Below are 27,630 nucleotides of genomic sequence, written 5' to 3'. Positions count from 1 at the left end.
TCGGCTCCGGGACGGGCAGCGCCGCGGGGCGATGTTCCCCCTGTGGAGGGCCGTTCTCTCGGAGACCTTGCTGGGTAGGTAGCGGCGGGGCCGGTGGGCGGTGCGGGGTCGCGGTGGAGGTGCCGGTCAGCCTCCCGCAGCCCCGCCTGGGAGCCCTGCGGGGGGCTCTCCTGGGAACGCCGCAGCGGGGCAGCCCCGGCAGCGTGTCCTGGGGCTCGCCGTCCGCGGGGAGGGACGACGGAAAGCTCCTCCGCTGGAAGTGAGCGGACAGCGGCCGCTGCTGAGGGTTCTTTTTGCCCTCCTAGCGCTGGAATGCCTTTTGTCTCTTGGATCAGCCCGGGATTTACTTCCTGCTCTCAGCCAGGTGCTTGCACAGGTGTTGGCAGAGCCGGTGCCGAGCGGGGTCCCAGCGCCGAGGGGGGTCCTGGAGCCCGGTCCCCGCGGGCGCTGGCGGCACCTCCTGCAGCGCGGAGGGGTGACCACAGCTGGTGTGCCCGGACAGGTGTCCTCAGCGGAGAGCCGCGCTCCGGTTTGCTAGAATAACGCGTTAAGACAGCGGTCTGGCTTCGGGGAGCCCTGAGACTGTGGGTGGACTACTTATGTAGCCAGCGTTGTTCCCTCTGAACCCCAGCCCTTTCCTAGATGGAGCGCTCCTGCGCTGAACATCCAAGTGGGAACCACTGTCTGAGTGAAGGAAGAGCTGTTTTCTTCTCTTCATTCTGATCCTGGGAAAATGTATTTATTTAACTTGAGATAGCAAGTATTTATTCACAGGAAGTGGCTACTGTTACTTGAACTACTTTCAAATACATTTGATAATCAACTTTTGATATTCTACTTTGGAAATATAAATTAGTATATTTTTAAGTAATCTCCAGGAAACCATGCTGTTGAATATCTATGATTTTTTTCTCTCTCCCTCTTTTTTTTTTTTTTTTTTTTTTAGGCTACATTTCTTGGTCTCTTTACCATGCACTGCCACCGATGATCTATTACTTCCCCCTTCAGACACTAGCACTCACGGGCCTAGAATTATTTGCTGTTGCCTTCTTTTCTCCGGTATTCTTGATATTTGCCCCTTTTTGGAGGCTGGCTAACAACAAGTACATCCTAGCCCTTCTGAAACTGACTATGGTTGGTAAGTATGCACCATAGTGAGTTATAGATTTCATCTCGGTATCAAAGCATAAGAATAAAGATTCCAAATGGCCTCAAAAATCAGATGATTCTGAAAAGAGACACAAATAAGTTGGTTTTGGTCTCCTCGAAGTCATGCTTTTCTTTTTCTCTCAAGCTTTTAGATATAGCCAAAGGAATATAGTTTCCATCAATTGTGTTGGTTTTTAGACCAGTACTGCATAATTCAAGTAAAATCTCATTTCACTTTTATTTCTAGAAGCTTTTAAATTAATACAAGTTGTGCCGAATAGGAAAATAGTTTTTGACACCGCACAGATATCAGCAGAGTGGGTGTCTTTTGTATAGCAGTTCTGTGTCTGTGACAATGAGTAGAGACGAGACGTTACAGAACAGCTTGGGGCTATTATAAAAGTAATCTGCTGTGAGCAAAATGTTCTATTTGGTAGACTTACTTTCTGAACCAGGTTTTTATTTTGTTAAAGCTTATGTTTTTGTTGTTGTTGTTAAATATGTCTATATGCCTGTAGCATATTGATGAGGTTGTAGGCTCATCCTATCTGTGAGATGACTCTCATTTTGTCAGTTGCACAGGAAGAAAGTTTGATCTTATAGTCAAGATAAAACTGCCTCACTACCCATTCCACATGCTCCCCTGTAAACCAAGACTCGCTGGGATTCCCTCTTTGGTCTTCAGCTGACTGTTGCAAGTCTTGGCTTTTGCTGATTTTCTGGAAGTTTGTTGGGAGAAGGTTTGGCAGCTACAGCCACATTCAGAAGCAAGTTATTGCTAATGAGTTTGCAACACCTGGATGAACTCAGAGGAGACAAAGGTTTCCATCCTGCGGACGGAGCAAAGGCTGCTGGTAACTGATGTCTTTCAGAAGCAGCAGCTTTTGGCTTCTCTTTCACAAGCAGCAGTTCCTGGCTCCTCATTTATCAATATAAGGTGATAATTGGAGAATCACTTTCCATGTAATCATCTTCTTTTATTGGAAGAAGACAGAACAGTATCTTCTGACTTACTTTCACTACATGACTTTATTTTTAAAAAGAATTCTTGTTCTTTATCTCTAAAAAGGTATTAGAACTGAACACAGCTCGTTGGTTTCACCAGTTTAGAAGCAGCATGTTTTTACCATGTTCTTTTCTTTTTCTACTCTTTCTGTCATAACCATCCTAATACTTTTTTGGTTGGTTTTTAATAAGCTTTTCAGTGAGCAGTCTTCTACTTCAGGTTTCTGCATCAGTGTTCAGTGCATTGCTTTCTACAAGATCTGTTAATTTAGAAACTAGTAATGAGTGTAAACATTTCAAATTGCACCCTACATTCCTTCAGATATCGCAGTAACACAAAATCCTTCAGATCGCCTTGCTATGTTTACTAGTTCACTTTGCCAGAAGAGATGGAGATTGCTTAAATATGTGTAATTTTTGTTCTGCTAAGTGAAAGAGCAATGACAGTCCTATAATGGTGTGTAAAGTCTGCTGGTTTATGCTTGTTTGCTTCACCTGGATCACAAGCTCCTGAAGATATTAGCTACAAACAGAAAGCCAGCACCTTCAGTAGTAATCTGAGGAAGGGATGTGTTAATGGAGGTGGTCAGAGAAGGACTCCAGGGCATGGAGAGACTGAAGCTGTTCTCACCCTCACTTTTGGGCTAACCTGAGCATTGCTGTATGCAGGTATGACCTCCCCTTCATTCCTGACAGAGCAGGAACTATTCCCATAGTGACCACATTGCTTTGCTGTTTCCATCTCCCAGACACTCCTAATATTGTCCACCCCTTGGCAAGTCTACACGGTATTCTCTCCCAGCTCTACTGTACTTTGTATTCTCCTTATCTGTTGCCCTACAGTGAACGTTAGCATCTGGGCAAGATGCAAGAGCATGTTCCTCACCCTCTTTGTCTCCAGCAAGGTGTTTAGCAGTCAGTGGTAAACCTCACTCTTTACTTGCCCCCCTACTGCAGGTTCTCAAGTTATCCAGATGCCCTTGCACAGGCAGCACTGGGCTTTACGACTTCCCATTCACAAACAAACACCAAACCAATAACAATGAACTTCCCCTGTGTTAGTGCCCATTCGAATCTATGTTTTCAGACAATACACAGTAAATTTGGATAGATACATTTACGTTTTGGGTGTACTTGCGCAGCAGCAAAAGGTGTGTCTGCTTGTAAGCAGGCAAACCCACACAAGCTTTAATCTGGCTAGCACAAGTGATGAAAGATTTGAAGAGGCAGAGTTGCAGATTTCAGCACAATTGAGCAATAGAAATCAGTGTGCGTTGTACATGCAATCTCTGCTAAAGTCCTTACCTGTACATCTTCACTACATCTTGATTTCATTTTACCATCTTTGCTCTAAGTTTTGCACCTTTTACACTGAGCAGAATGAGCAAACAGACAGTTGGAGGATTCCTAGCATGCATTGCGAAAATCAGCAGCTCCATTTCTGGCCTCCCTGCTTGATGTCTCTTCAGGTTTGACTCACACTCACTTACAAATGGCTGGTAGCAAAATTATGTTGCTTCTCCTGCTGTTTGTCCCTGGTTCTGGATCAGAATTTGCTACACTGACTGAAGTTACGAGAATGTGTGCGACCCATAGTCACTTGAATTGCAAACCTGCTAGCAGAGTTTAAAACTGGTGATAAAGGCAAGGTCACTGTGCCCTGGCAAATGACAGAGATGCATGTGCACGGTCTCTTCCAGTGACTGGGAGAGCGACAGTTTCCAGTAACAAGATGACACAGGCTGCTAATGAGCACTCTGACTCCCGATACTGGGCCAGAGGAAACCTTGTTCACACACGCCAAGGCAAATGCCTTGTGCAATGTATGGTGATGGCTCCTTTCTAAAACAGTATGGCTTTTGCCCCAGAGCACTTTGACAGCTTTTGAGTTATGTAAGTGTGCTGTTGAGGACTATCTGTATGCTTAGATATTTTATCCATATATCCTGTTTATGGAGTCAATGACCATAAATACTCAAATTGGGGCAATCACTGGAATCTTGGATAATTGCTTCATGTTATTGTCTTTCCTAAAAATGGTAACTGCTATAATGTCATATATACCCAGTTTCTATCCATACCTACATTTCTTTGGTTTGTTTAAAAATGTCTAGTGTCCTCTGTTTTCAGATGAATGGTATAGCCATCCGAATTACAGACAAGATCGAACTAATGCACAGGAAATCCTTATTACCTGATCTCTGTTGCCCATTAAAGCGATCTCTGTACGTGTGTGTTTGTTTGTAGGAAGCTTAACATCATACCAGGCACCAAATGCTTCAATCAGACTATTCGTCTTGGCTGCAGGTGTTTCTACTTCACTGCTGGTTCAAACAGTAACGTGGTGGTCAGGAAACAGTTTACAAAGGTATTTTTTTATACTGATAGGATGGCAACCGGCACTTCTTTATATTAAAAAAGTTGTGTGTTTTGTTGTTTTTTTTTCTTCCCAAGAATTTAAGATTATTTATTTTTTTTCTCTCAAATGCACCAGTATTTCTAAACCTGATTCTTACAGGTTCATCAGGATATGGGGCCTCATGCTAGGCAAGATAATGCTCCTTGTTCTTCGCATCTGGTACACATCGCTAAACCCAGTCTGGAGCTCACAAGCTGCCAATACTGTCATACTGATAATTGGTTTTATAGTAGCAGTGGAGCGAATTTATTCAGGTAAGCATATTACAGCAAAGATAGCAGTTAGGAAAACATAGTAAGGTATACCTATCTATATGTCACTGGGTTTTGATTCTTTCCCCACCCCACCTACGCTCCCCCCGGTACAGTCTGTTTTTAGACCTCATGCATGAGCATTGCAGACTTTAGAAACCATGGGGTACTTCCATCGGCCCCTAATGTGGCAGCATCAATATCACAATTCATACAAGCTGTAGTAAGATGGTGTTGGAACTGCCATCTAATTGCGGTATCTATAATGTGACAGTAAACCCAACAAAGGCATAACCTAGACCAATAAAACCAGGTTGGGTTATCCTCATTCCAACATGAAATGTCTGTGGTATTTGTTATTTTCTTAATTCAGCCTGCTCTTTGAGTTTCTTTGCCAGTGCATATTCTTTGACAGAGAAGGGGCGACCGGACAAAACTGGGGATGCGGCAAAATAAACAGAAAAAATTGGAAGAGTAGACAAGTTGTCCTGGTCAAAATTTGTCCCAGTTCTTGGAGAGTCTGGACAGAGTACACAGCAGTGGGGGAGGCACAGGCTGAGCACACTGGGAAACTCTGAGGGTAGTATTGCCAAGGAAGACGACAAGGTTGGCTTGGTTAGCTAAGGCAGCTCGTGTTAAATCCTCAGAAGTTCCTTCCTTCTCAGTATAACCTGGATGAATTAACTGAAAGATAAGACCTTATCTGTGTGTAAGTGGGTATAAATTGGCATCATGTGTATTGCTTGTAGACTTGCATTGCATGACATAGATTAAACTCAAAATTTCATCATAATTTGGAAAGGGAATCTACTGCAGGAGATTAGGAAGGGAATCTGTCTTCTTCCCAGGTAACAAAGCAATGTGTCTGTGCAATTAAATGAACTGCGTTCTCCTTAGACGAGAGAGGATCTAGAGTGCATGGAAAAAGGAGAAGGAAGGGAGTTTATTTTTGGCTTCTTTCAAAGTGTCGGGTTTTGTTCTTATCAGAGTTTGGAGTTTCAGAGAACAGAATCCTCTGAACAAATTCTAATAACTTTTCTGCTGATTTTTCAAAGCAAATTTAATTATTTAAATTCCAGTAGTATGAAGAATAATCATATGGGCAGGTTGCCATTTTTGTACACTTAAGGTGAGTAGCTTTTCCTGACAGACATAGGAATGTTATTAGAGACTTTTTTGTCTTATCAAGTTCCACAAATGATCAGATAAGCTAGCGTTTGTCTAAGCCAGTAATTTATTCTGGTAATTTAGTGATCTTGGCTATTTCTTTTTCTCATTAACCCTTTCTAATAGGATTTGACAGTTTTCTCAGCTATATTTCTATTCTTATTCTAGATGGAGACAAGAGGAAACAAGAAGCAAACAAAACTGGTAATGCAGTTAAAGAGACTGTTTCCCACCCTCACTGGCTTTCGTCAGGGGTTGCTTTTGGCAGCCTCCTGTTCCTCACCCTGTGGATATTTGGGGAAGTCTCTTTAATTTCTAGATGGGCAGTAAGTGGTCATCCCCATGCTGGTCCAGATCCTAATCCATATGGGTAAGTATTTTTAAATTATTATTATGATAATTTAAACACAACAGTAATCAAAAGCCACTGCTCTTTCCATGACAAATTAAAACTCAACCAGACGATGGTATAGGACCTTTACATAGAAAAAAGTGGGTACAAGGTACTTCACACAGAGGACTTGTGGATTCATTCTTGCTTTCAGATACCTCTGGGCATTGTGTCTAAACCAATAAATCTTAAAATTTTCTAATGCAGCTTGATTTTTATTTCAGCAATGAAAAACTTGATTTGCCACATTGCAAACCCATTTTTAAATTAGGACTGAGGTTTAAGGACTTATAAAGGAAGTGTCTATACTGTGCAGTAAATGAATCTAGCAGTTGACTTCAGAGATGAGATGGCAGGTAGTAGTGTACATCAGAGATGCATGGAGATAAGATAGTAAACTGTGTGCAATATTAAAAGATATACTTCTGTAGAAGTACGCAAAGATGGAGACACAAAGTTCTTGATAGCAGCGAGAGCAGAGCCGAGCTGAGCTGAGCTGAGCTCTCTTTAATTAGCACTTCTCAATTTATAGCTTTGCAGATACGGGCCTGGACCAAGAGGTTAAACAGGATGTTTTTTTCAAAAAATGTTATTCCAAACACACCATACTCATCTTGTGACTGTTTTCAGTCACGTTCCCATGCATATCTTGTGGGTGGCGTTCCGACCCACTCGTTCACAAGCCCAGGCGCAACATTCACACATCATACATATGGGGGCGGTTTTCCAGCCCAAGATATCATTCTCACTGACCTGGGCTATCACTCCTTGCAGTCATAAAAAACCCATACTTCTGTATAACCTGTCCCAGACCCTTTATGTTTGACTAATTGCTGTGATTTAATCATGTTAGTATTATTTCTTCTTTGACCGTCCGGATGGTCATGTTAGTATTGATCTTCCTTTATCATCCGCGTGGCTGGAGCCGTACATCCTGCCTTTCCCACAGTCTTAATGCTGTGTGTTGCTCACCTGGGACCCAAAAATCTAGAAAGAGACCAGGTTAGTTATTCTGAGTCAGCTATCTGTAGCAGCAGGTGAGGCAGTTAATAATTTGGAATTAGTGTAGACAAGAGCTACGCAAGACCAATAGCAATGTTAGATGCTGTAGGATCCCCTATTTGATGTGAAGAAAATACTTCTGTTTGGGATGGATTCCTCCTTCTCATTTTCTCTAAGTTACTTTTGCCTTTTGTGCCTAGTATTTCAGTGGAGTGAACATAGCTCACTCATTCCTTATGATGAACTGCCATTATTTTCAACTGGATGTTATGTCCAGTAAAGGGGAGAAAATTTAGCAGAGTGTGAAATAAAGATAATTTGTGCTCAAATTGAGCTCTGTTTAAAATAAAAGGAATATAAAATATTGCCAAGCATCCTTGTCTGTATGTCTAGAAGGTTCTTTTTCAATGCCAGGTGTTTAAAAAATTGCGTTAATGTATGATTTGTTTTTCCTCGTATTAGAGGTACAGTTCTGTTGGGTCTGGCTCATGGACTGATGCTTTCATTTTGGAGCTGGTCTTCTGTCACAAGTTTTGCCTGGTTTCTTGTAGGTAGGTGCAAATCCTGAGCAGAATTTTCATTTCTGTTACCCTATTCCCTTTACTCAAGCCCTGTGACCCTACACCACATCTCAGAAAATTCAATTGCTAATCAAAGCATCCTTTTCTCTGTCACTGACTGTAGTATACATGTCTGACGGGTTGACTAAAGGTTACAGGCCAAATGTCCAGGCCATTGCAGAGCACCGTTGCTCCCTTCAGAAGCCCCTGTTGAGGTTCTCTTCCCATGAGTAGCCTCTCAGTTCTCACCATCTGCATTGTGTAAGGCTACATCTGGGGTTACGGGGCTGAGATGACACAAGCTCCCTGATTCTGCAGTAGGCACAATACCTTGTAATTTAATGAGCGGTTCACCTGGAGGCAAGCTCGCCTCCTGTCTGCTTAGGTGTCAAGAACCTCCAGGCAGTAAAACAGTATGAACATCAAAGCAGTTCTGCTGGATCAATATATCTGTGAATCAATGTGCATACAGTGGGTCTTGGGTGCTGGGAAGAGGGATTCACATGCTCAATCTGGACATCCATTTTCAGGAGAATGGTATATCTATGCTGTGGAGCAAGTAGGAGGAGATGGAAATAATTCTACTATTGAACTGTGGAGATGTGTTTTCCATACCTTCTCAGAATGGATGGATGTAGCTTGGTTTAATTTGTAGGCCCATCTGAGTGAAATTTAGTGGTGTAAATGCTGTTTCATAAAAATATAAATCTGCTTAATTTTTTGCCTTAGCTAATTGTTTACAGATGTTTGTATCAAGAAGACAAAGCAGAGACCAAAGGAAATTGAGAGTTATGTTTGTCTGTATTCTTGTTCACTTTTTCTTTTGGAGCACTTAAGAGCCAACACTTTCAAATCATTTTCCACAACCTTGAAGACAAGATATTTAATGCAAACTGAGTTTCTCCTAGTCAGGAACCAAAATATAATACCAAATATCAGGAAAGTCACAATAAAGGCACAAGAGTTGGCAATGTTTAAACCATCAGTTGCCCAAATAATTTACCTTTTGCTGCATATGTTAGTTTTAAGACACATGTGTGCAGATTGTAATGTGAGTATGAGCATTTCATTGGTGATGTACACACATTGCTAATTTGAAGCAAGTACAGAATGGTTCTTCAGCTGATTCAAGCATTGTATTCTAAAATGCTCAGAATCTTGCTGCAAAAGAGTAATTAAAAATGTTTCTATACATTTGCTATCATGATGTGAAAGTTAATAAACATTTCCTTACCTGCTATAAAGTTTTAAAACAAAGTTGTCCTGTTATAGAAAGTTTCTGTAGTTGTTAATTTTCTGTTTGGGTTCAAATCCCATCACAGTCAAAGACAGTGTGGTAAATCAAGGATCTTGCAGTCAGTAGAAGATTAATAGTTGCTTTCGTGCCCATCATATGGTTATCTAAAGGAGACAAGATCAGGGAAAAATATCTTCTCTTCACATTAATGTATTTGGTTCTTTCTATATTATATTGAAGGAAGTTCACGACAGGCAGACCTGTTAACCTCTTAAAAACCGCATCATTCCTCTGTTGTGCTGGGAGAAGTCTGTGTAAGAAAAACTGTTCAGTTTTGGCTCTTGATAATGTTTCTTTGCTGTCTTTTTGCTGCAGTGTTTTCAGCTGAATATGCAATCTTTAAGAGAATAAGATATTAGGAAAAGTAAATCTTTGGCTACTGGAAATAACTGTGCTTCTAGTGATGCAGTTCTCAGGGCTGCAAAGCACAGTTATATTTCCCAGACTCTCTTTTTTTTTTCCTAGACACGATGTGAAAAAGAAGGTGACGGATAATATACTTGACTGTAACTTAGCCTGTTCTTTTCTATCCCTGCACAGGTTTAGCGTCTTCGGCTGGGCTCCTTTATTTACACACCTGGAGTGCTGCTGTTGCAGGCAACATTCTCGCTGCCTTTACTATGTGTGTGTGGCCTCAACTGGCTGGACGCTTTGTCAGCTGTCTGCATCCCGGGAAAGCCATGAGTACAGCCATGTTTACCTACGTTCTTGAATTATTCTTCTGTGTCTGGTGTACAGCTTATAAATTTGTACCTGGAGGAATTTACGTTAGAGAAAGCTCTCATCTTCTTTTAGGTACGTTTGTGACTATGAACAAATACAAATATGTTTGCTTGAGCCTCAACCAGATGTTTAAAATATACTTAGTTTATAAATAGTCTTTCTGAATGCTCAGCTCCTGTTTGATTTCCTATGGTAAGAGTTTCTACAAGAAAATTAGTGAGACACCCAAAAAGTAATCTACTTGTTTCATTACTGTTAGAAATAGTTTAAAATATGGGCAGAAAATGGAGTTATCTGAGGGAAAATGACAAAGGGAAGAAGTCTGATAACTCAGTACACAACTGTGTAGATCAAAGAGATCTATTAATCAGAGATCTATTAATCAGTCACCCTAAGAATACGGCTGCACTGCGGTCCAGGGTGTGACTGCACCTGTGTGTTGGCTGCCTGAGATAACAGTATGGTACCTCAGGTGGCAATGTAGTTTCTGGAAACTCAGGAGTTTCTGAAAGCTGTGTTACTGCAACTGTAACACACTTCAGTGCTTTATTTAGCCCTGCTTTGAGGAGCAAAGCGCAGCACCCTGCTGATCTAGCTAGCCTGCACTTGAGACCTGAGCTTCAGTTCCATGTGGCTCTGCCTTCTGCTTTGTGGACACACCAGTGCGTTGGGAGAAATGTTGATAAGCCTATGGTGTCAAAAACATGCAATCAGGAGAGGAAGATAAGAAATTGTCAGGTATTTGACAATGAGGAAGAATTGAGGGGAGCAAATACAGAGGTTTTAGCAAAATGATCCCTTGATGAAGGTAGAGAGGTGGAAATGAAAACAACTCTTTCTGGTTTTGTCTCCAGAATTATTTTCTTAATAGGTACTAATGTGTTTCAATAGCATATTTCACTAATTATATTTAAACAATGCCAAACATTGTCTTGGGCCAAGTGTGTGGCACATTTTAAAATGTGAGGCATTATCCTTTATTTTGTTTGAAAAGGGTTAATGAATGCAGTGCTTGACTTGTTGCTCCAATGTTTTTAGATTTCGTAAATGTCTTTGCAATCAGTTTCTGTCACTCCAGTTTCTTAGTCTCCATATGTGTTTCACATATTACAACAATCACATGCAGGGTTTCAGTTTATTATGTTTTGAGGAGAGTTCCTGTAATTTATTGCACTTTTATTTGTTCTGAAAACACTCGAGGGGTCCGCAGAAACAGTAATCTTAGTTATTTTAATTTTATTTTTTGAAGTCATATGAAGAAAGCATGTGGTAGAGGAGTGTCAATTGCTTTCTTGAGTAATGCTTTGGCAAAAGACAAACTGTTACATCAAATCCTTTTCTCACTTCCTTTGAAATACATGCGTGTGATTAATTCACCAGGCATGATCACTGGATAGTAACACAGAGATGGCCCTGACTTTCTCCTTGGTAGAAAGAAAACTGTGAACTGAACCCATCTCAGCTGATGGTGCTACATGAGTTTATATTCCATCTGAGAATCCGGCTTCTCTCTTTTTGATGGCCACCCCATTGCTTATCAAAGATTTGCAGATTATACCATGAGATTGTGTATTTGTTGCTGCGCTTCTTCCCTTACAGCTTGGCTTTCTGGCAAACTGCTTGTTTTCTTCTGGTTTCTTTCAGGTGCAAGTGCTATTTCTTGCTTTCTCCTCCTGTCCAATATCCTGCCTTTCTCTTGCCGCAGTTTGGGTAGGGAACCGCACCAGGAAAAGTGACAATGAAAGTAAGATCATTATGTTCAAAACTTCTGTGCTGCTTCCCTGTGATGTAACGTGATGCTGAGGGGTCGGATCCCTGGTCTTCCATCAGCTTTCATGGCTTTGAATCCGTCTCCCTTTGAGAAGGGTTTTGTGTGTTCTCCTTTCTCCATTGCACTAGACCCAGCTTCCTGGTTTGCAAAACTTCACTACAACTAGTTTAACAAGTAAGGGCAATAAGAAAATACTGAGCAACAGTTATTTTATCCTCAGCTATAACTCTGAAATAAAGCTTGCCTTCTATAGTTAATTGACTATGCCACAGAGATATTAAGGACATATACCTTCTCCAGCAGAGCTCTTATCCAATTCATTATGCTGCCATGTTTTCTTTGTGGGTGGTTGGATCTTTTAGCTCATAAGGGATGGGAAAAGAGCTTGTACTATTAGTCCAAACTACCTATTGAAAAGATACCCTCACAGTGCAGTGCAACAGTGTGCTGACTAGCTTTTAAAATCTACCCACAGGTGTGCTTAGTTGCCTGTTCTTAAAAAGCACGGCTGGTTCTGTTGGCTCTGGAGCAGAAGAGTGTCAGATGCTGCCGTGTTAAGCCAGCCTCCCAACCTGCTGCAGTCTGCTTATGCTGTTTTTAAAACAAACTGTTGAGCAATTACTTTTGTAGTTCCTACATAAAAATGTGTTACTTCTATCTTGGTGACGGAGCAGGTCATTCGCAAAGATCATAGACGTCTACAATCAACAATGTATTTTTTCATCAAGCTGTTATTTTAATGTTCTGTAATATGTAGGTGTAACTTAATTGCTCTTGTCCAGATTAATTCCGGTAAACTTTGAAAGCACTGGGCTGAGCTGAGAGTCGTAGCCCTCAATAGGAGCCTGGAAGCATTTTAGCATAGTTTTCCTACTGTGTGCAAGCCTTTTTGACATAATACCCTGAAACTCCACTGCAAATCAGTCTTTGCTTGAGAGCGCTGGCTAAGTGTGCTCGAGGTTCTGTGGAAGTTGGTGTTGGGATACACAGGGGCAAGGAGGTCTGCTGCAAGATTTGCTACTTCGCCCCAGATCAAAGGATCCAAATATTTTTGGTTTTATTGTTCTCCCAGTCGGTACATGAATGGAGGAGGGGCAAACATGGCTTTAAACAAATATTTCAGTGACAGAAGAAACCTGGTAAAATGTGCTGTAGTGGAGCCCAGTAGCACCAGCAGAGTTGACATATCTCTGTGTTTCCATAGAGAATAATGAGACAGGTTCTGAGGGTTGCTTGATTGGCAGCCTGATGCTGGGGACCACAAAGGTATCTGGTAATATCACGATCCTTCGGCTGCTGGGTTGCAAGGGAAGAGCAAGAGCAGCTGTAAGTTGCCTTAGTGGCAGCAGCCCCCATTGTGAAAGACCCAAAAGTGGCCTGTATTTTGGAGCTCACCACAGTCCAGAGTAGAGAACCTAATGTGAAGGGGTCTTTGGCTGGATACTTTGACTATTAGGTCTGCTCTTCAGTCATCAGCACAAAGCAGGCTTAATAAGGCTGTTTCAGGTGTATTAAATCTTAGCAGCAGCTTATTTGAAAAAACAAACCAAAACCCAACAAACAATATAATATTGAACTTCATTATTTTTGTGTGAAGCAGGCATTCAGTGGCATTCTAATTAACCTTTTAGCTTTTAATTCTTATTGCAATACTCCTATTTTGAAATTTTTTGGAAATATTTGTCATTAGTGGCATGTTTAATGTCAGTAGCTCATTTTGTTGGAAGCAATGCTTATGTCAGCAAATACAACAATGTAAATTAAATTTTTTTAAAGTGCTGCAGACATAGGTGAGGTGAATATTGTGACAATGATAAATAGAAATTTCTCTGTCAAAAAATCTCATATTGCCTGCTTTACTACATTTAGTATGGGATTTATCTGTGTTTGTGCTTTGAATTGTCTTTGTTGGAGCCATAAGGTTGAATATAACACAACAGCCGGGAGTTTATAAATGGTGCATTTCTGAGCAATGTTTAATATGTTAAAGCTCTTTGGAAAAGCTAATGACTTATATTTTTACAGGGTTTATCATGTTATGTATTGGGGTAGACTTTCTAACAGGACCCAAAAAGGACCTTAGCTCTGTCTTTGAAGTGAAAAGCAATCAAAAGGCACTATTCAAAAAGAGTAAAAACTATATTAAACTATGTAAGTATAATTTTATTTCCTTTCTTCCCTGACTCTAGCAATAGTGTCTGAGGAAAAAGAGTAACACAGTGGAGTGTTTTGCTCAGGTATATTAGAAATGGTTGTTTGGTGCTAGTTTTAGAGCTGGACTTGTAGTTGGTAATGCCCTAGTTCCGGTTTTAATTATGACATATACTAACTGAGGAGCAGCTTCATTATGATTACAGTTGAGAGAGAGGCTGTTTCTCACAGAATGAGTTAAATGGAAACCAAAAAAATGAACCAGGGAAAAAAGAAAACGTAAAAATGGATTTGGCATCATTCGTGATTTCATTTTGGCAGTTGAGGGGGAGGCCTCTCTGGATCTTGGGGTTTATTATAAGTGTATACAAAAGATATGAATGATTTTTCAGCCCGTTCGGTATGTTGATTTTGAAGCCATGCGGTGTGACACTCTTTACCAGGCCGTGTCAGCTGGCTGGCCCAGGAGCTGCTGTATGATGTGACACTCCTCCTGTGTGAGGGGGCAGTCCTGCAAAACCTTCTGTGCTGACATCTCTGCACAGTCCTGCCACACGTTCAGACCAGGCCTGTCCTCAGGAAGCCTTTTTCATCTCCTGCCTGTGAACTGTGCCCAGGGATCTCAGCTTTCCTGCTGATATGTGTAATATATACTTTTTTCCCTAGGTTTTGAAGAGAAATTAAAACGTTTGAGGTTTTACTGCTTTTTGGCTTTTTAACCTCTGGAATCCATCCAATTCAAGTATTTCTATACAGTCACACAATCATAGAATAGTTCGGGTTGGAAGGGACCTTCAAAGGTCCTCTAGTCCAACCCCCCTGCAATGAGCCGGGACATCTTCAACTAGATCAGGTTGCTCAGAGCCCCATCCAGCCTGGCCTGGGATGTCTCCAGGGATGGGGCATCTACCACATCCCTGGGCAACCTGTGCCAGTAACTTACCACCCTCATTGTAAAAAATGTCTTCCTCATGCCTAGTCTGAATCTCCCCTCCTTTAGTTTAAAACCATTACCCCTTGTCCTGTTGCAACAGGCCCTGCTAAAAGGCCTGTTCCCATCTTTCTTATATTTGAGCTTCAGGTTTGTTTTCATTGTTAGATTACTTTTGCCAAGGAAAAAGTCTGCCAGTATTGTGAATTTTGGTAAAGGAAAAAATTGCTAGGTGTTAGGGCATACTAACTATATGGAGATCAGGACGCTGAAGGTTCAAATTCCTGCATCTTTTTTTTCCCTGTGACTCTGGATCAAATTACTTATTTGCATATCTCATTTTGGCTCATTTGGAAACTGAAGACAATAGTGCTTCACTGCTTTTTAGGGCTATTTCTGAAATCTTTAGGAAGGTCTTTACCCTACATACTGGCCCCTGAGAGTTTGTATGTTAGAGGCAATGTGAGCACCAGTGCAAGTGGTTTAAATATTACTACTCAAAAACATTTCATAGAAGTGAGTAAATACTTCAAAATACCGTCTGTCAGAAAGCACAGCAAAGCTCAGCTGATTTTGTGACATTACAACAGTAACTCTTGTATTTCTTCATCATGCCCAGAATTGTATTTTCTCAGCTTCCCCTTCAAGCACCTTTGCATCTTGCAGAGTATGAAATTGCTTGACATTCACTAACGTAAACAGCATGTTTTCTCTTCTGACGTAATCCATGATAAAATTTATTTAAAGTTTACACAAAATTATTCTAGAGAACTTGCATAAAAGTAATTACATATCTGTTTAAAGATTTTACGAAAGAATAAACTGGAGTTCCTAAAATCATTGTAGATACCTTATGCCACCTCGTAAATGAAATAACTGCAGAGGGGTTTGATCATCAAATTACAAAATGCCAAATCCTGAGAGCTCTCGGGTGTCCACTGTAGTTATTTGGAAGGCTGCAGCAGCAATGGGAGAGCTGGACTGGGATTCTGTGAAGCTACAGCGCCGTTCCAAGAATGTGTCAAACAAAGGACTGCTCTGGAGGTCTGGCAGGGATCACGTCTTTCTGATGTCTAAAGGCTTGTGAAGTAAACCAAATTTTCTTCCACACATTGTTTTAATACAAAATAAAAATTATAGACTACATATGCATACCTGGAACACAGAGAGGAAAACATTGGAGGGTTTACATGATGCTGTTACTCATCTCCTATAGTGAATGCTTCAGGAGGCATCATTTTTACATAAATATTCTGAGGAGTTTTGGTATATTTTATCTGCTCAGCCTGTTATGTTTTGGAGAATGCAAGTGTATCTGCATACATGTAGATATTCTGCATGTGTATAGATACTCTTCAGTACACTGCCCTGGAATGGTGTTATCACTGGCATACATGGAAATTGAAATGTATTCGTTTCCCATTCTATGAATAGCACATGTTACAATGACAGTGTACCCAGTTCTGTTTAACTGCAATAATAACATTATTTTCTCTTGCTTTAAAAACAACTTTTCTGTGTGCTTCTGTTTCAAGTATTGTGGCTGTTTGTTGGTGTTGGTTTGCTAGGATTGGGTCTACGTTATAAAACTTACCAGAAGAAGTTAGGCCAAGGGGTGAGTAGTGCGTTTGTGAAAGTGATAACTTTCAAATATGCAGTAAAATGCGCGTGTGGTATTCTAGGTGTGTTGGTTGGTGCTGAAGAACTCTTCGTACCAGTATCCAAGTATTCAGCAAAACGAATGCAGAAATGGAGATGCAAAAAGTTTAATTTGTAAATTGACATTGGACATGGGAAATGTCTGGGTCTTTGGAGATTTATTGTGCTGCTATGAAGGAAAAAAAAAATCTGAAAACTTGCGAGATGCTTGCCTCATATATTCAATTTGAATGTTACTTTTATAAATGAGTTTACTTGAATTGTATTCAAAACTTGACAGAACAATGCTGTTAGCAGCCTGAGGTTCATTCCAGCTGAAGGATGCTATGTTTTTGTATTTTTAACTCTGAATTTGACCTCTCTGAAAACTTGGTTGACTTAGACTAGTTATGGAAATTGGATAAATATCATAAGATTCCAGTTTTCTGTCCGGCAAAAAATTAGGTATTACAATGATAACAATTAAGATTAAGATGCTTAATGCTTGCAAAGTTTAGCATTTAGATTACTTACCAGTTGTCCAAGTGTGTTGCTTGCTTATGTAGTAATTTAAATTTAAAATAAGATCTGTTTTGATCAGATATAAATTAACATTTTTTCTGTTCAATGATTTAATTTAATTGATGCACTTGGTTGCAATTATGAATTAGACTTTTTTCTTTTGGTGGCAGTTCTGAAAAAGTCCTTTGAAACTTGCTCTTGATATGTATTCCTGTTGGTAATTTTTTTTTTGTTAGAGAAATCACTCAGGACAAATGCAGGAAAAGAGGCAGAGAAGGTGACGAGAGCTAAGTGGAAATTGTGTGTGTGTGTGTGTACGCACCCCCATGCACGTGTGTATTCACACATGCACACAGACATACACATTTGGCTTTCTTTTCAGAACTCATCCGGGTTTGTAATACCTTATAACGTGGAAAAAAGTGGGTAGTCCCTCTTAGACGAAAAAATTAGTAATCTCTTTCATATTCACTTATTTACTGTTACTTGTACAAATTCATTTCAACTATGATGACTCTTCTCCTCTTGTTAATAGCAGATTTTTCTCAAAAATACCAAAAGTCTTTTGTAATCCTGACAGCTTCATTAGGAAAATATGCTGGTTAAACATCTCTTCTTGCGTGTCTTTTATGGCACCATGTATCTAGTGTTGTTGACTGTGAAAGTATAATACCTGAAAGTCAAATTGTACTTTTTTTTTCCATTCGTTTTTCTGAGGTTCCAAAAAGAGACTTCTCTGCTATGATCTGGCCTTTTAGATTTGGATATGACAATGACGGATGGTCTAATTTGGAAGGATCAGCTGATTTGCTTAATCAGACAGGTAACATTTTTTTTTTCCACTGCATTTATGTTTGAGAGGGTTCATCTGAAGAGACACAAACAAGAACACCTGCTGGATAACTGAGTACCCATTAACACAAAAATTAACACATTAACACAAAAACTTGTGTTTAGTGGCTTTCTCCTGAATTTGTGAGCTGTTCCAATACAATCACTTCTGTTGAAAATCCATTTGCAGTGATAATTTTTAATGTATTTTTAAAGAATCTTCTGGTCGGAGGAAACGTTTTGTTTGTTATTTGGATTTTTTTCTCATATTGCTGCTGAGTTCCCTGTCTATAGAGAAATTCTTTACATAAATGAAATAGTGATAAATATCCTTTTAGATCAAATTTAATGTTTTATAACTGGTCTGTTTTTTTCAGATGTGAAGCATTATATAATTCCTAAAGGGTCTGAAATTAAAATGCCCTAACCAAGGTGTACAGAGGAGAAACAGACAAGTCTGCTCCAATCACTGAGCCAGAGCAATGTATAAAAGAAAATTAGTGACTGTAGCCTAGTTGAGTTGTCAGGATTGTACTGTAAAGAAGAGTCTCTAACCTGTTGCTCATGGATATGATTTTGGTTGGAAAATTAGCTATAGGAAATGAAGAATTTGGACCAAAGACTAGTGCTGCTGCAGGGTGCATTGAAAGCGATTGACCAGTGGTCAATACCCATGTCTGGGTATTTATTTAATCTTCGCATATTTATTTTTTAACTGTAATGAATACATTTATTTTTGGTACCTATAGTTTAAATTCATGAATATTAGAAAAAGAGATTACCTGGTTATGTCTGCTGAGGATTTATTTGTGGAAATGAAGTATCACTTCTAAAAGAAGCAATTGGTATGTCAAAAAGGCAGCAAATTCCAAAATATAAAGGAATAAATCTTAATTCCTGATTGCTGGAAACAGTATTCTGGGGTTTTATGTTACATGTATGCTGTTACATAAAATACCACATTATAATTTCCAGGAAATGCATTAATGCATTCAGAGTTCAGCTGGAGCTTCTGAAACGGTTTGTTTGCTAAAGAAGAGTAGCTGATTTTGACAGCCACAGAGAAAAGAGGGGCCAGCTTCTTCAGCACAGGGGTTATCTTCAGAAGTGTGCATTCCTTGGGCTCATCTTCTCTCTGCTGGAACAGTGAAGATGCAACGTGTGATGGCTTTTGTGACTAGAACTCCTGCCTGCCCTGAAGGGAGGCAACATGAAGCCCTCTTGATGGTTTCAGTCATTGTTTCCGTGGCCAGCATATATGCTAATGATGTAGAAGCAAAAATCTGGGAATCCACTTAAACGTACTCCGAGCTACCATTTTCGCTGCTGACATGGCTTTCATAGTGCTAAATAAGACAATTCGGTGTGGTCGTAATTCCTTACAGAAGGGCTGCGGATGAAGCGGTGACTCGATCTGCCTTCTAGAGTAGGAGAGCACTCCAGGAAGGCATGATCACCGCAAGAAGGGAGCACTTGCTGCTGCTGCAGCCGCACTGACCTGCTGCTGAAGCGGAGCCTGGATGGTTCAGCCAGCCTGTGCCCAGCCTGTGCCCAGCCTGCAGACCCTCACCTTCCCTCAGGCATGGGCAGGTCTTCCTTAGCTGCCAGTTCCTTGAGGGACCACGTAGCTGTTCCTGTGTCCTGCAGCTAAAATACAGGAGGACCTGTCATGTTCCCCTGACAAAACCATACCTCAGCATCTGAACAGGGAGGGACCACAGTGGCCTGAGAAAGTGAGGTGTCAACAATTCAGTAAAGCTGGGAACCCTTTTCTTACCGTGCCTGGTGGCTGACGCTAGGTTGCTATGGGCTGATTAATTGTTTTGGCAGCAGCAACCTGCTCCCTCTTGCACGGGACCCTTTGGAGCAGAATGGGATTTGGTAGATAAAGGTAAGCACAGATGTGCTGTGTAGTGCTTTTTCAACAAGTTGAAAGCAGTGGACTCGCTGCTGTGCTGTTTATCTGTGTATGCACATTACGTCTAATGCTTTTGAAATGGCCTGCACTAGGTTCGTGCAGACCAGCTGGACTGTGCCGTCTCACGTGTGTCTGGTTATGCACCGGGAAGGTACTGTGGCATCCAGACACGAAGTGTCTGTCCTGAGGCTGTGTAGCCTGCAGTGACTGAAAGTTTGGGCATGATTTTGTTGCCAGTGTAAGATTTGCCGTGATTGACTCCTGAAGGGCTTGTGTCCATCCCTGTGTAATCAAAAGGGAAATTATGACATTATGTAGTCATTTATAAATCACACGTATAGGTCACAGCTATGGTTTCACAAATATTTTCTTTTTTCTTCCCCATTTTAGGTGCAGATTTTATCACTATTATAGAGAGTGATGCCTCTAAACCATTCATTGGGAACAATGATCCAACAATGTGGCTAGGAGAAAGACTAGGATTTTACACGGATTTTGGTCCAAGCACAAGAGATCACACTTGGGGGTGAGTCATCTTTACATACACAGTGACAGTAAATATATGTAAATACACTACCCAATACTAACTCCACTAGAACATGGGCAAAGAATAATTGGAATAATAATCACCGTAATCACTTGTTAGGACTTGTCTTTAAGAATGCACCTTGATTCCCTCTCATTACAGTGCAATGCAGATTAAGTTTTCTCATTGTTAAAAATGATAAGTTTTTGGTGCCTGGCCTTATACGCTGCTTTGGCTGTGGTGATGCAGAGAATGGCATCCTGCCCTTTGATGTACAGAGTTGGATGTCTGGCATTCCAAGTACTGTATCTGATTCGCTTTTCTCATTATTTTGTTTTAGCCTACGAAAAGTTTAGATTTCAGACTTAAAAACATGATAGCAGTTGGAAAATGTAGCTGCACCTGGAGTTATTAGAAATTTTTAATTAATTAAATCCAGCTTGGGCTGTATAGTGGGAAATGGGCATAGAAAGGTGCATGTCTATTTGACCAGACTTTTTGTGTCTGATTTTACTTCAGTGCTTGACCAACTACCAGCTGCATGTCTTTGCCCTCTAGAAAATAGTGGCTTATGATGTGGCTTTTTTTCCCGGAGGATACGCAGATCTCTGTGGCAAATGGAACTTCCTAGTGATGTTGCAATGGCTATTTAATTTTTTCTGTATATTAAGGGAATTTAGTAACTTTCCTCTTCCAGAGCCTTTGTCTCTAAGTGATGCAGAATGGGGCAGAAGAGTCATTCTCTGAAATTTTCTTCATGAAATATTTTGGAAAAACCTGACCCAAAATTGTTTTAAGGTTGATTCCGAACAGAAGCTGAAAGGTTGAGAAATTTCCTGGTTTAAAGGTGTATTTCTACCTGCTCCTACTTCTAATAAAATACATTTTAATTACTGGTAGTATAAAATTCTGTTTTGTCTGAAGATGCAGATTTTGAAAGGCTCAGTGTAAGAATTCATGTATCTGGAATGGTATTTCTTTGTGTAGGAATGAACTTGATAATACATTTTTAGACATGTACTTAAGTAATATTTTAGAGGAAAACCTTCTAGATTCAGAATAGTCTGCTAGAGATGGTTTGTATTCTGGTCTGATGGTTTGAGTTCAGTGACCATTAGTTTTCTGCTCATATTTATCTGCTTAGTTCACACTTGTGAGGCTTGTGAACTACGAAATGTAACTGTTTCCCTCTTCTCATGTAGGATTATGGCGCTATCAAGGTATCCAATTGTAAAATCTGCCCATCACCTCCTTCCGTCTCCAGAGGGAGAGATTGCACCCGCCATCTCCATGACTGTCAACTTCACAGGGAAACTGGTTGATTTTGTTGTTGCGCACTTTGGAAATGAAGAGTGTGTATTTTATTTGTTGTTACATTATGTCGTGCAAAGCCGTGTAACATAGCTGTAATTTGTGAACTTCTGGGATTTCTTTTGTACCTTTTAAAATATGCTGCTGTAATACTGGTTCTAAGAAGGCACATTGGAGGAAATTCTATGACATACCTACTGTTTTAAAATTTTGAAGCATTCTTTTAAATGGACAAATATGTCCCCCAACACTCAGCTGAGCCTGATATCTGAGTTACTAGAGATATATAGTTCTGCAAAACCACAACACATAATAGGGCTACAGATACATTTCAGTGCAGGATAGCATGCTTCTGACTTTCTGCATGTGGAACAGATCTATTACTTTCCATGACTGCAGCTAGTTATAGTTGCAGATAGATAGCATTAATGGACAATAGATGCTTATTAAAATAAAAAGTAAGAATTCTGAAACCTCCAAGAAAGGATAGTATTGAAAAAGCAACAAAAATATCCATTCACTGTCCTTCTGACTAGGTTAAACTGGAAATATCTAAATTGATCCTTGGATTTTGAAAGGAAGAATTATACCAATAACTCAAATATGTGACAGAAAAGATAATGGTGTATATTTCAGTTCTTTAGGACAATGTCTTGATTACTTGTGTGTAATGAATACTAATAAGGGAGAGTTTTGCGATACTTCATGTGGCTGTATTTTCTGTTTCATTTGCTGCAATATCTAGTATTATGTTTGTGATTATGTAGTAAGATTTGGACTTATTTTTGTATTTGTTATAATTCAAGGAGAAGCAAATTTATGGATTAGGTGCAGAATATAATATGCAAAGAAGCTGCTCAGAAAGCAGTAGGAATTCTCATTATCCCATACTGAGCTTCCCTGTTTCCTTCCCCTGTGCAGAAGCTGTGCACCAAGTATGCAAATTGTTCACAGATTTCCCTTTTACCAAACATATATAGTTGTCAGAAACCATTCCCAGGCTGACCTCTAGAAAGGAATTTCATTCTGCACCTCACACAGATTAAGACTTGTCTCTCTGATAAACTGGTTGTTGAAGTAGAAGAAAATAGCTCTGTATTCCCCCCTCAGAGAGATGAGATAAAGATGAAGGAGAAAATAGGAGGAGAAACACGGGAAACAATTACAAATTAGATTGTGTTTTGAGATGAATGAATTTGTAATTAAATGGCACATACAGCTGCTTGTTTTTAATCTTTTTTTCATCTGCTGCTTAGGATGAGATAAACTATATATGCGCTGCATAACTAGGGATTTTTTAAAAGACTTTAAAAAATGTAACCATGCCTGTGTCATTTAAAAGAACGCAACTTCTAGATTCTGTGATTCTAGAAAGAGCAGCTAGCTGAGCAGGCAAGTTCACCTATACCCAGGTCAGACTTCTGTTTAAATGGTTGAGGTTTTTTGTCTCCTGACTCTGTGCTTTTTCTCCCCAATGCCTTTGCTTCAGTCAAGTTCTGCTATTTAGAAAACACAGTAGCATTTAAATTCTTGTATTCTTTTGGGATTACAGATTCCAAAATCAACTCCCCCTCTCAATGGTATTTAGCCCAGTCTATCATAAAGAAGAAAACATGCTCTGCACAGCTGTTTAAAGTTATTAACGTGAAGAATCGTAGAAAGAGAACTGTATTTACATTATGTTATGACAAATCCAAGGACAGGGAATGGGATCCAGTGCAGTATTTTACCAGGCTCCACTTACGCTGTGACTTTTGGACTTGTTGGAACTGTTGTGTAAATCTTGTTAAATAGATGCAGAATACCTGCCAAATGTCATTAAGTAGTGTTAATGGGATGATGTAGCTCTTAAGTTATATTTCATCAATTATGTGACCCAGACTTTAAGATTTTGTTTGTTTGTTTGTTTGTTTGTTTTACCATGATCTGTCCATCCTAAAAGTTTTGTTAGCATGGGAGCTCTTTGTCATGCACCACTCTGTGCTTGCACAATCACATTTCAAGTGCAGGCAGAGACAAAGCCTCACATAACCAAAACACTTATATGCACATTTCCTAGTGATGAGATCAGTATTAAAACCAAAACCATAATAGAAAAAGTTGTACCTATAATGGTTAGAAAGAGAATCCTAATTACATCTAGCACGACCATGTGGCTTTTATCGAACATAGTGATCATTCTGAATCAGTGAGCTTTCTATAAACTTTCATACTCTCTAATACTGAGCCATAAAAAAGATGTCAGATTCATTTGTGGTTTAATATGCTATAGCAAAAAGATTCTGAGCTAAAACATACGTATGTTAAAGTCTTTACCATTTCTTTCAGAGAGGACTTGGACAGAAAACTCCAGGCTATAGCTGTTTCAAAACTATTGAAGACTAGCTCTAAGCAAGTTGTATTTCTAGGATACATCACGTCAGCTCCTGGATCCAGAGATTATACTGAATTAATAGAAAACGGAAATGTCCAGGTAATGTAAAAATACTGCTTCTTTTAGCTGTTAAAGATAATGTGTATTCGAAACATTAAGCTTAATATTTCAAATTGATAACTTGGAAATAGACATATAAGAAAATACATGCACATTTTCAAATACAATCTTCAGCTACCTCATGACTTGTTATAGAGAAGGTGGAGTTACACAGTGAAAGGACAAGAGGCAATGAACAGCAGTTGCCACTAGGAAATGTCAGTTAGAATAGCAGAAGAAAAAAATAAACAATCACCGTTAGGGTTGTCAAGCATTAGAACAGAGGCCCAAAGAAGCTGTGAAATCTCCATCTGTGGAGATATTCAGAAATTGGCTGCATAAGACCCTGAGAAACCTTCTTGGAGTTACTCTAAGTGTGGGGTTGGTAGTGGGTGACCTCCAGATGTCCCTTCCAACCTCCAATTCTGTTATTCTTTTGTTTTAAAAGTGAGTTCTGCAATTTGGTTTTCTGTCAGGAGATGTAAAAAAGTTGTCTAATTTGTCTGACAGTGGGGTTTTACCTTTCTACCTTATTACAATGTTCTAAGCAAAATATTTTTCTATAGCAGGTTTACACATTGGTTCTGATACTGATTTAAAGCCTACCCATAAGGAAAGCTTGCCTTATTTTGTTGATCTTTTTTTTCTGCTTTCACTCATAGGATATTGACAGTACAGATCATGACAGATGGTGCAGCTATATTATGTATCGCGGAGTTATAAGGTATGTTAAAGTGGATCATTATTCATTAGTTTTAAACATCTTTATGACAATCAGTTTTACACTCTTCTTTAGGTAATTGTGGAAGAGTCTTACATGCGTAAACAATTATGTATGGACAGTTAGATATATCATGAAATAATGGGAAACATCCATCTCGGGATGAATTGGTGTATTTCTGAATATCATTCCCAAAGACAGTATTAGAGGTTTCATCATTCTGTGTCAAGAGCCTTCAGATCTAATCTGCTTGGGTAACATAAACCTACTTTTTTCCAAAGCTCTGTCTTTGCAGCTTCATTCTAAAATGTGAAGGCTAAGCCCTGATTAGTATGTGACACAGAAGATACACATTTTGAACCATGATTGTAGGGTTCGTTGAAGCAAAATGCTGATCTAATCCAGCCAAGCTTTATGCTGGATTCAGTGGAAACTTTAACTGTGTAAGCCCACACTGAAGCACTTTCCTCTACTGGGACCTATGCACTCCAGATCTTTTAATATCAAGTTGCTTGTAAATCATTCTCCTGGTGATGTATGTACCGAAATGGAATTCAGTTTCTTCTGAATAAACTGCAAATTCTGCAGTCTTCACAGGAGTAAACCCAGTAAACTAGATAGCTGTCTTAAGTAACAGTACTGAGTAGAAAAAAAAAAAAGCAACAACAAAACCCCCATTTGCAATCTAATTTTTCTCATTATTCATTCCACTGATGCCTGAGTTCCTTTCTTGAATTTCAAAATCTCTTCAATGAAAAAAGTTGGTGAGCTTATACCAGTATGCATATTCTAAAACTAATTTAAAAAATAAGTTTCTAGATCTAGAATTTATTTTTGTTGTCAAATTTTCTCTGTTTTTCTACTCGTGACATTTTGTTACAATGCTCATGTTTATAGAGCGCTTTAAGGTTTTTGAAGGTGAGATTCACAGAAATGAAAAGTTAGGCTGATAGGTTAAATAGTAACTCCTGAAAAAAAAGATACATGAATCAAGAATGTGCTGAAATTGCCTTGAGTTATTTCTTCAAACTAACTCTTCTTGTATCCCACAGGTTGGGCTATGCCCGCATATCTCATGCTGGCTTAAGTGATTCAGAAGTCCAGATGGCCAAATTTAGGATCCCAGATGACTTGGATAGCTATATTGATAATGATAGAATTGTCACTGATCCCAGCCAAGTTCCCGAGGACATCCATTTCAATCCCAGGTCAGTGTTTCTCATAAGAAATTAAGGGGATGAGGTCCATGACATCTTGTAAAAGAGAAGTCTAGGAAAAAAATTGTTCTTAAAGTGGGACACGCTGGTTATTACCAGGCTAAGCAGAAGATTAAGAAGTAAGAACTTCTGATTTGTAATTCAAATTTTTTTCCACTGACTTGGCATGCGCCTTGGGAAAATCAGTCTCCTGTGTCATAGCATAAGTCGAAGGTAATGCTTCTTTCACCCAAGTGATTAATTTCTGAGATTGTTTGATAGGGATATTTGCTAAGTGGTATGGTGACTAATTTTGTAGATGATGAGACATCTCCCATGTTTCTCAGCACTTTTGAAGATTGAGGTCTTAATGTATTATTATTTAGAACATAAAATACAATATATACGTTAAATACTCTTTGCATAAGCATTTTAAAACATACTATGTAACTGGAGCAAAAATTAAGGAGAATGCCTGAGGCAGTATGTTACATATGTCCAGCAGAAAAAAGGACTAGATTTTTACATAAAAAGTTATTTATTTCTTTAACATGGCCATTTTTCCACAGGCATTGCACAAGGAAGATAAATATTGAGAAAGGTATTTATTTTATATTGAATATCAGTGGAAGAGTCGTGAAGTTTGAGATAGATGTTGCTACAGAGGGACAATTTCCAGCAATGCTGTATTTACTACTTCTAACTTGCATAATACAGAATATCTTAATTTCTTCTAGACACTTAACAGTTGAACTTATTCATTTTTTATTTGGCACTCAGTCACTGGCTTCCTCTCTAAGCAAAAGTTTGCACACTGTTTTCCACATGATGAAACTTGCCTAAAGTTAGCATTCACATTCAGATTTTTCTCAATTGATTTCGGCACAGAACATTTTTGTGGTCCTAATTTCTTTCATGTCTGCCTAGAAACAGAAAGAAAATTATACCCTTTATGAATAAGTTTAACTTTTTCCAATTAACTGTAGTTCTTTTGAAGTGTAATGGCACTGCTTTTAAATGCTATTTAGCACTGGTATTTTGAATAAGTGCTATATTTTCCTTCTGCAAATCTATCTACCGTAATAGACAGTAGTAAAAACTTTCAGATTTTAATATGGCATGAACAATTACAATTTTTACCATAATTTTCAAAAGAAAGATGTGCAATATTAACAATAGGGCTGAGTATTTGGTATTACGTGGGGTTGAATTCTATCTCCACTGAAATAAGTAGAAAAAACTTACAAGGTCATAGGATTTTACTAGATAAATGCACTGCTCACCTTCGTCAGGTGGAGTTCCATTTATAGAGTGTCTACGGCATTAATACAATCAGTGGAATTAAATGTCTCCATTATACTCAAAGACCTGTAGTCAGATAGTGTATATAGATTATGATTTTTATGTAAGTAGAGTTGTGGCCTGTGTCTGAAATAAACCATGTAGAACATTGGGAAGAAGTGTTAATTATACTGCAGCAAGTGTATTATTTAATTCCATGGGTTAAATCATGTTGTAATGGTTTTGCTTTGTTGAATATTTTTCTTAGGTTTGGATCTTATAAAGATGGACATAATTATGAGCATATTCATCACTTTCATATGAGCACTCCTAAGTATTTTCAACAGACAAACTAGAATGAGAAAACAACATATAATTGGGACCAACAATAAAGGT

General features: G+C 39.3%; 1 protein-coding gene across 1 annotated transcript; it reads left to right on the top strand.

The window, feature by feature from the left end:
• CWH43 (cell wall biogenesis 43 C-terminal homolog) lies at positions 1-27,630 on the top strand. Its single transcript, XM_065634416.1, has 16 exons — positions 1-74; positions 947-1,138; positions 4,402-4,522; positions 4,673-4,827; positions 6,160-6,361; positions 7,847-7,935; positions 9,782-10,036; positions 13,761-13,886; positions 16,353-16,432; positions 17,695-17,800; positions 20,117-20,252; positions 21,455-21,604; positions 23,892-24,036; positions 24,699-24,760; positions 25,810-25,965; positions 27,503-27,630. The coding sequence occupies exons 1-16, from the start codon at positions 32-34 to the stop codon at positions 27,588-27,590; spliced, it is 2,106 nt and encodes a 701-aa protein (XP_065490488.1). The 5' UTR covers positions 1-31; the 3' UTR covers positions 27,591-27,630.

This window comes from Caloenas nicobarica, chromosome 4 (genome assembly GCF_036013445.1).
Source record: "Caloenas nicobarica isolate bCalNic1 chromosome 4, bCalNic1.hap1, whole genome shotgun sequence".
NCBI lineage: Eukaryota > Metazoa > Chordata > Aves > Columbiformes > Columbidae > Caloenas > Caloenas nicobarica.
The sequence above is the reverse complement of the archived record's forward strand: the minus strand, read 5'-3'. Positions and strand labels throughout refer to the sequence as shown.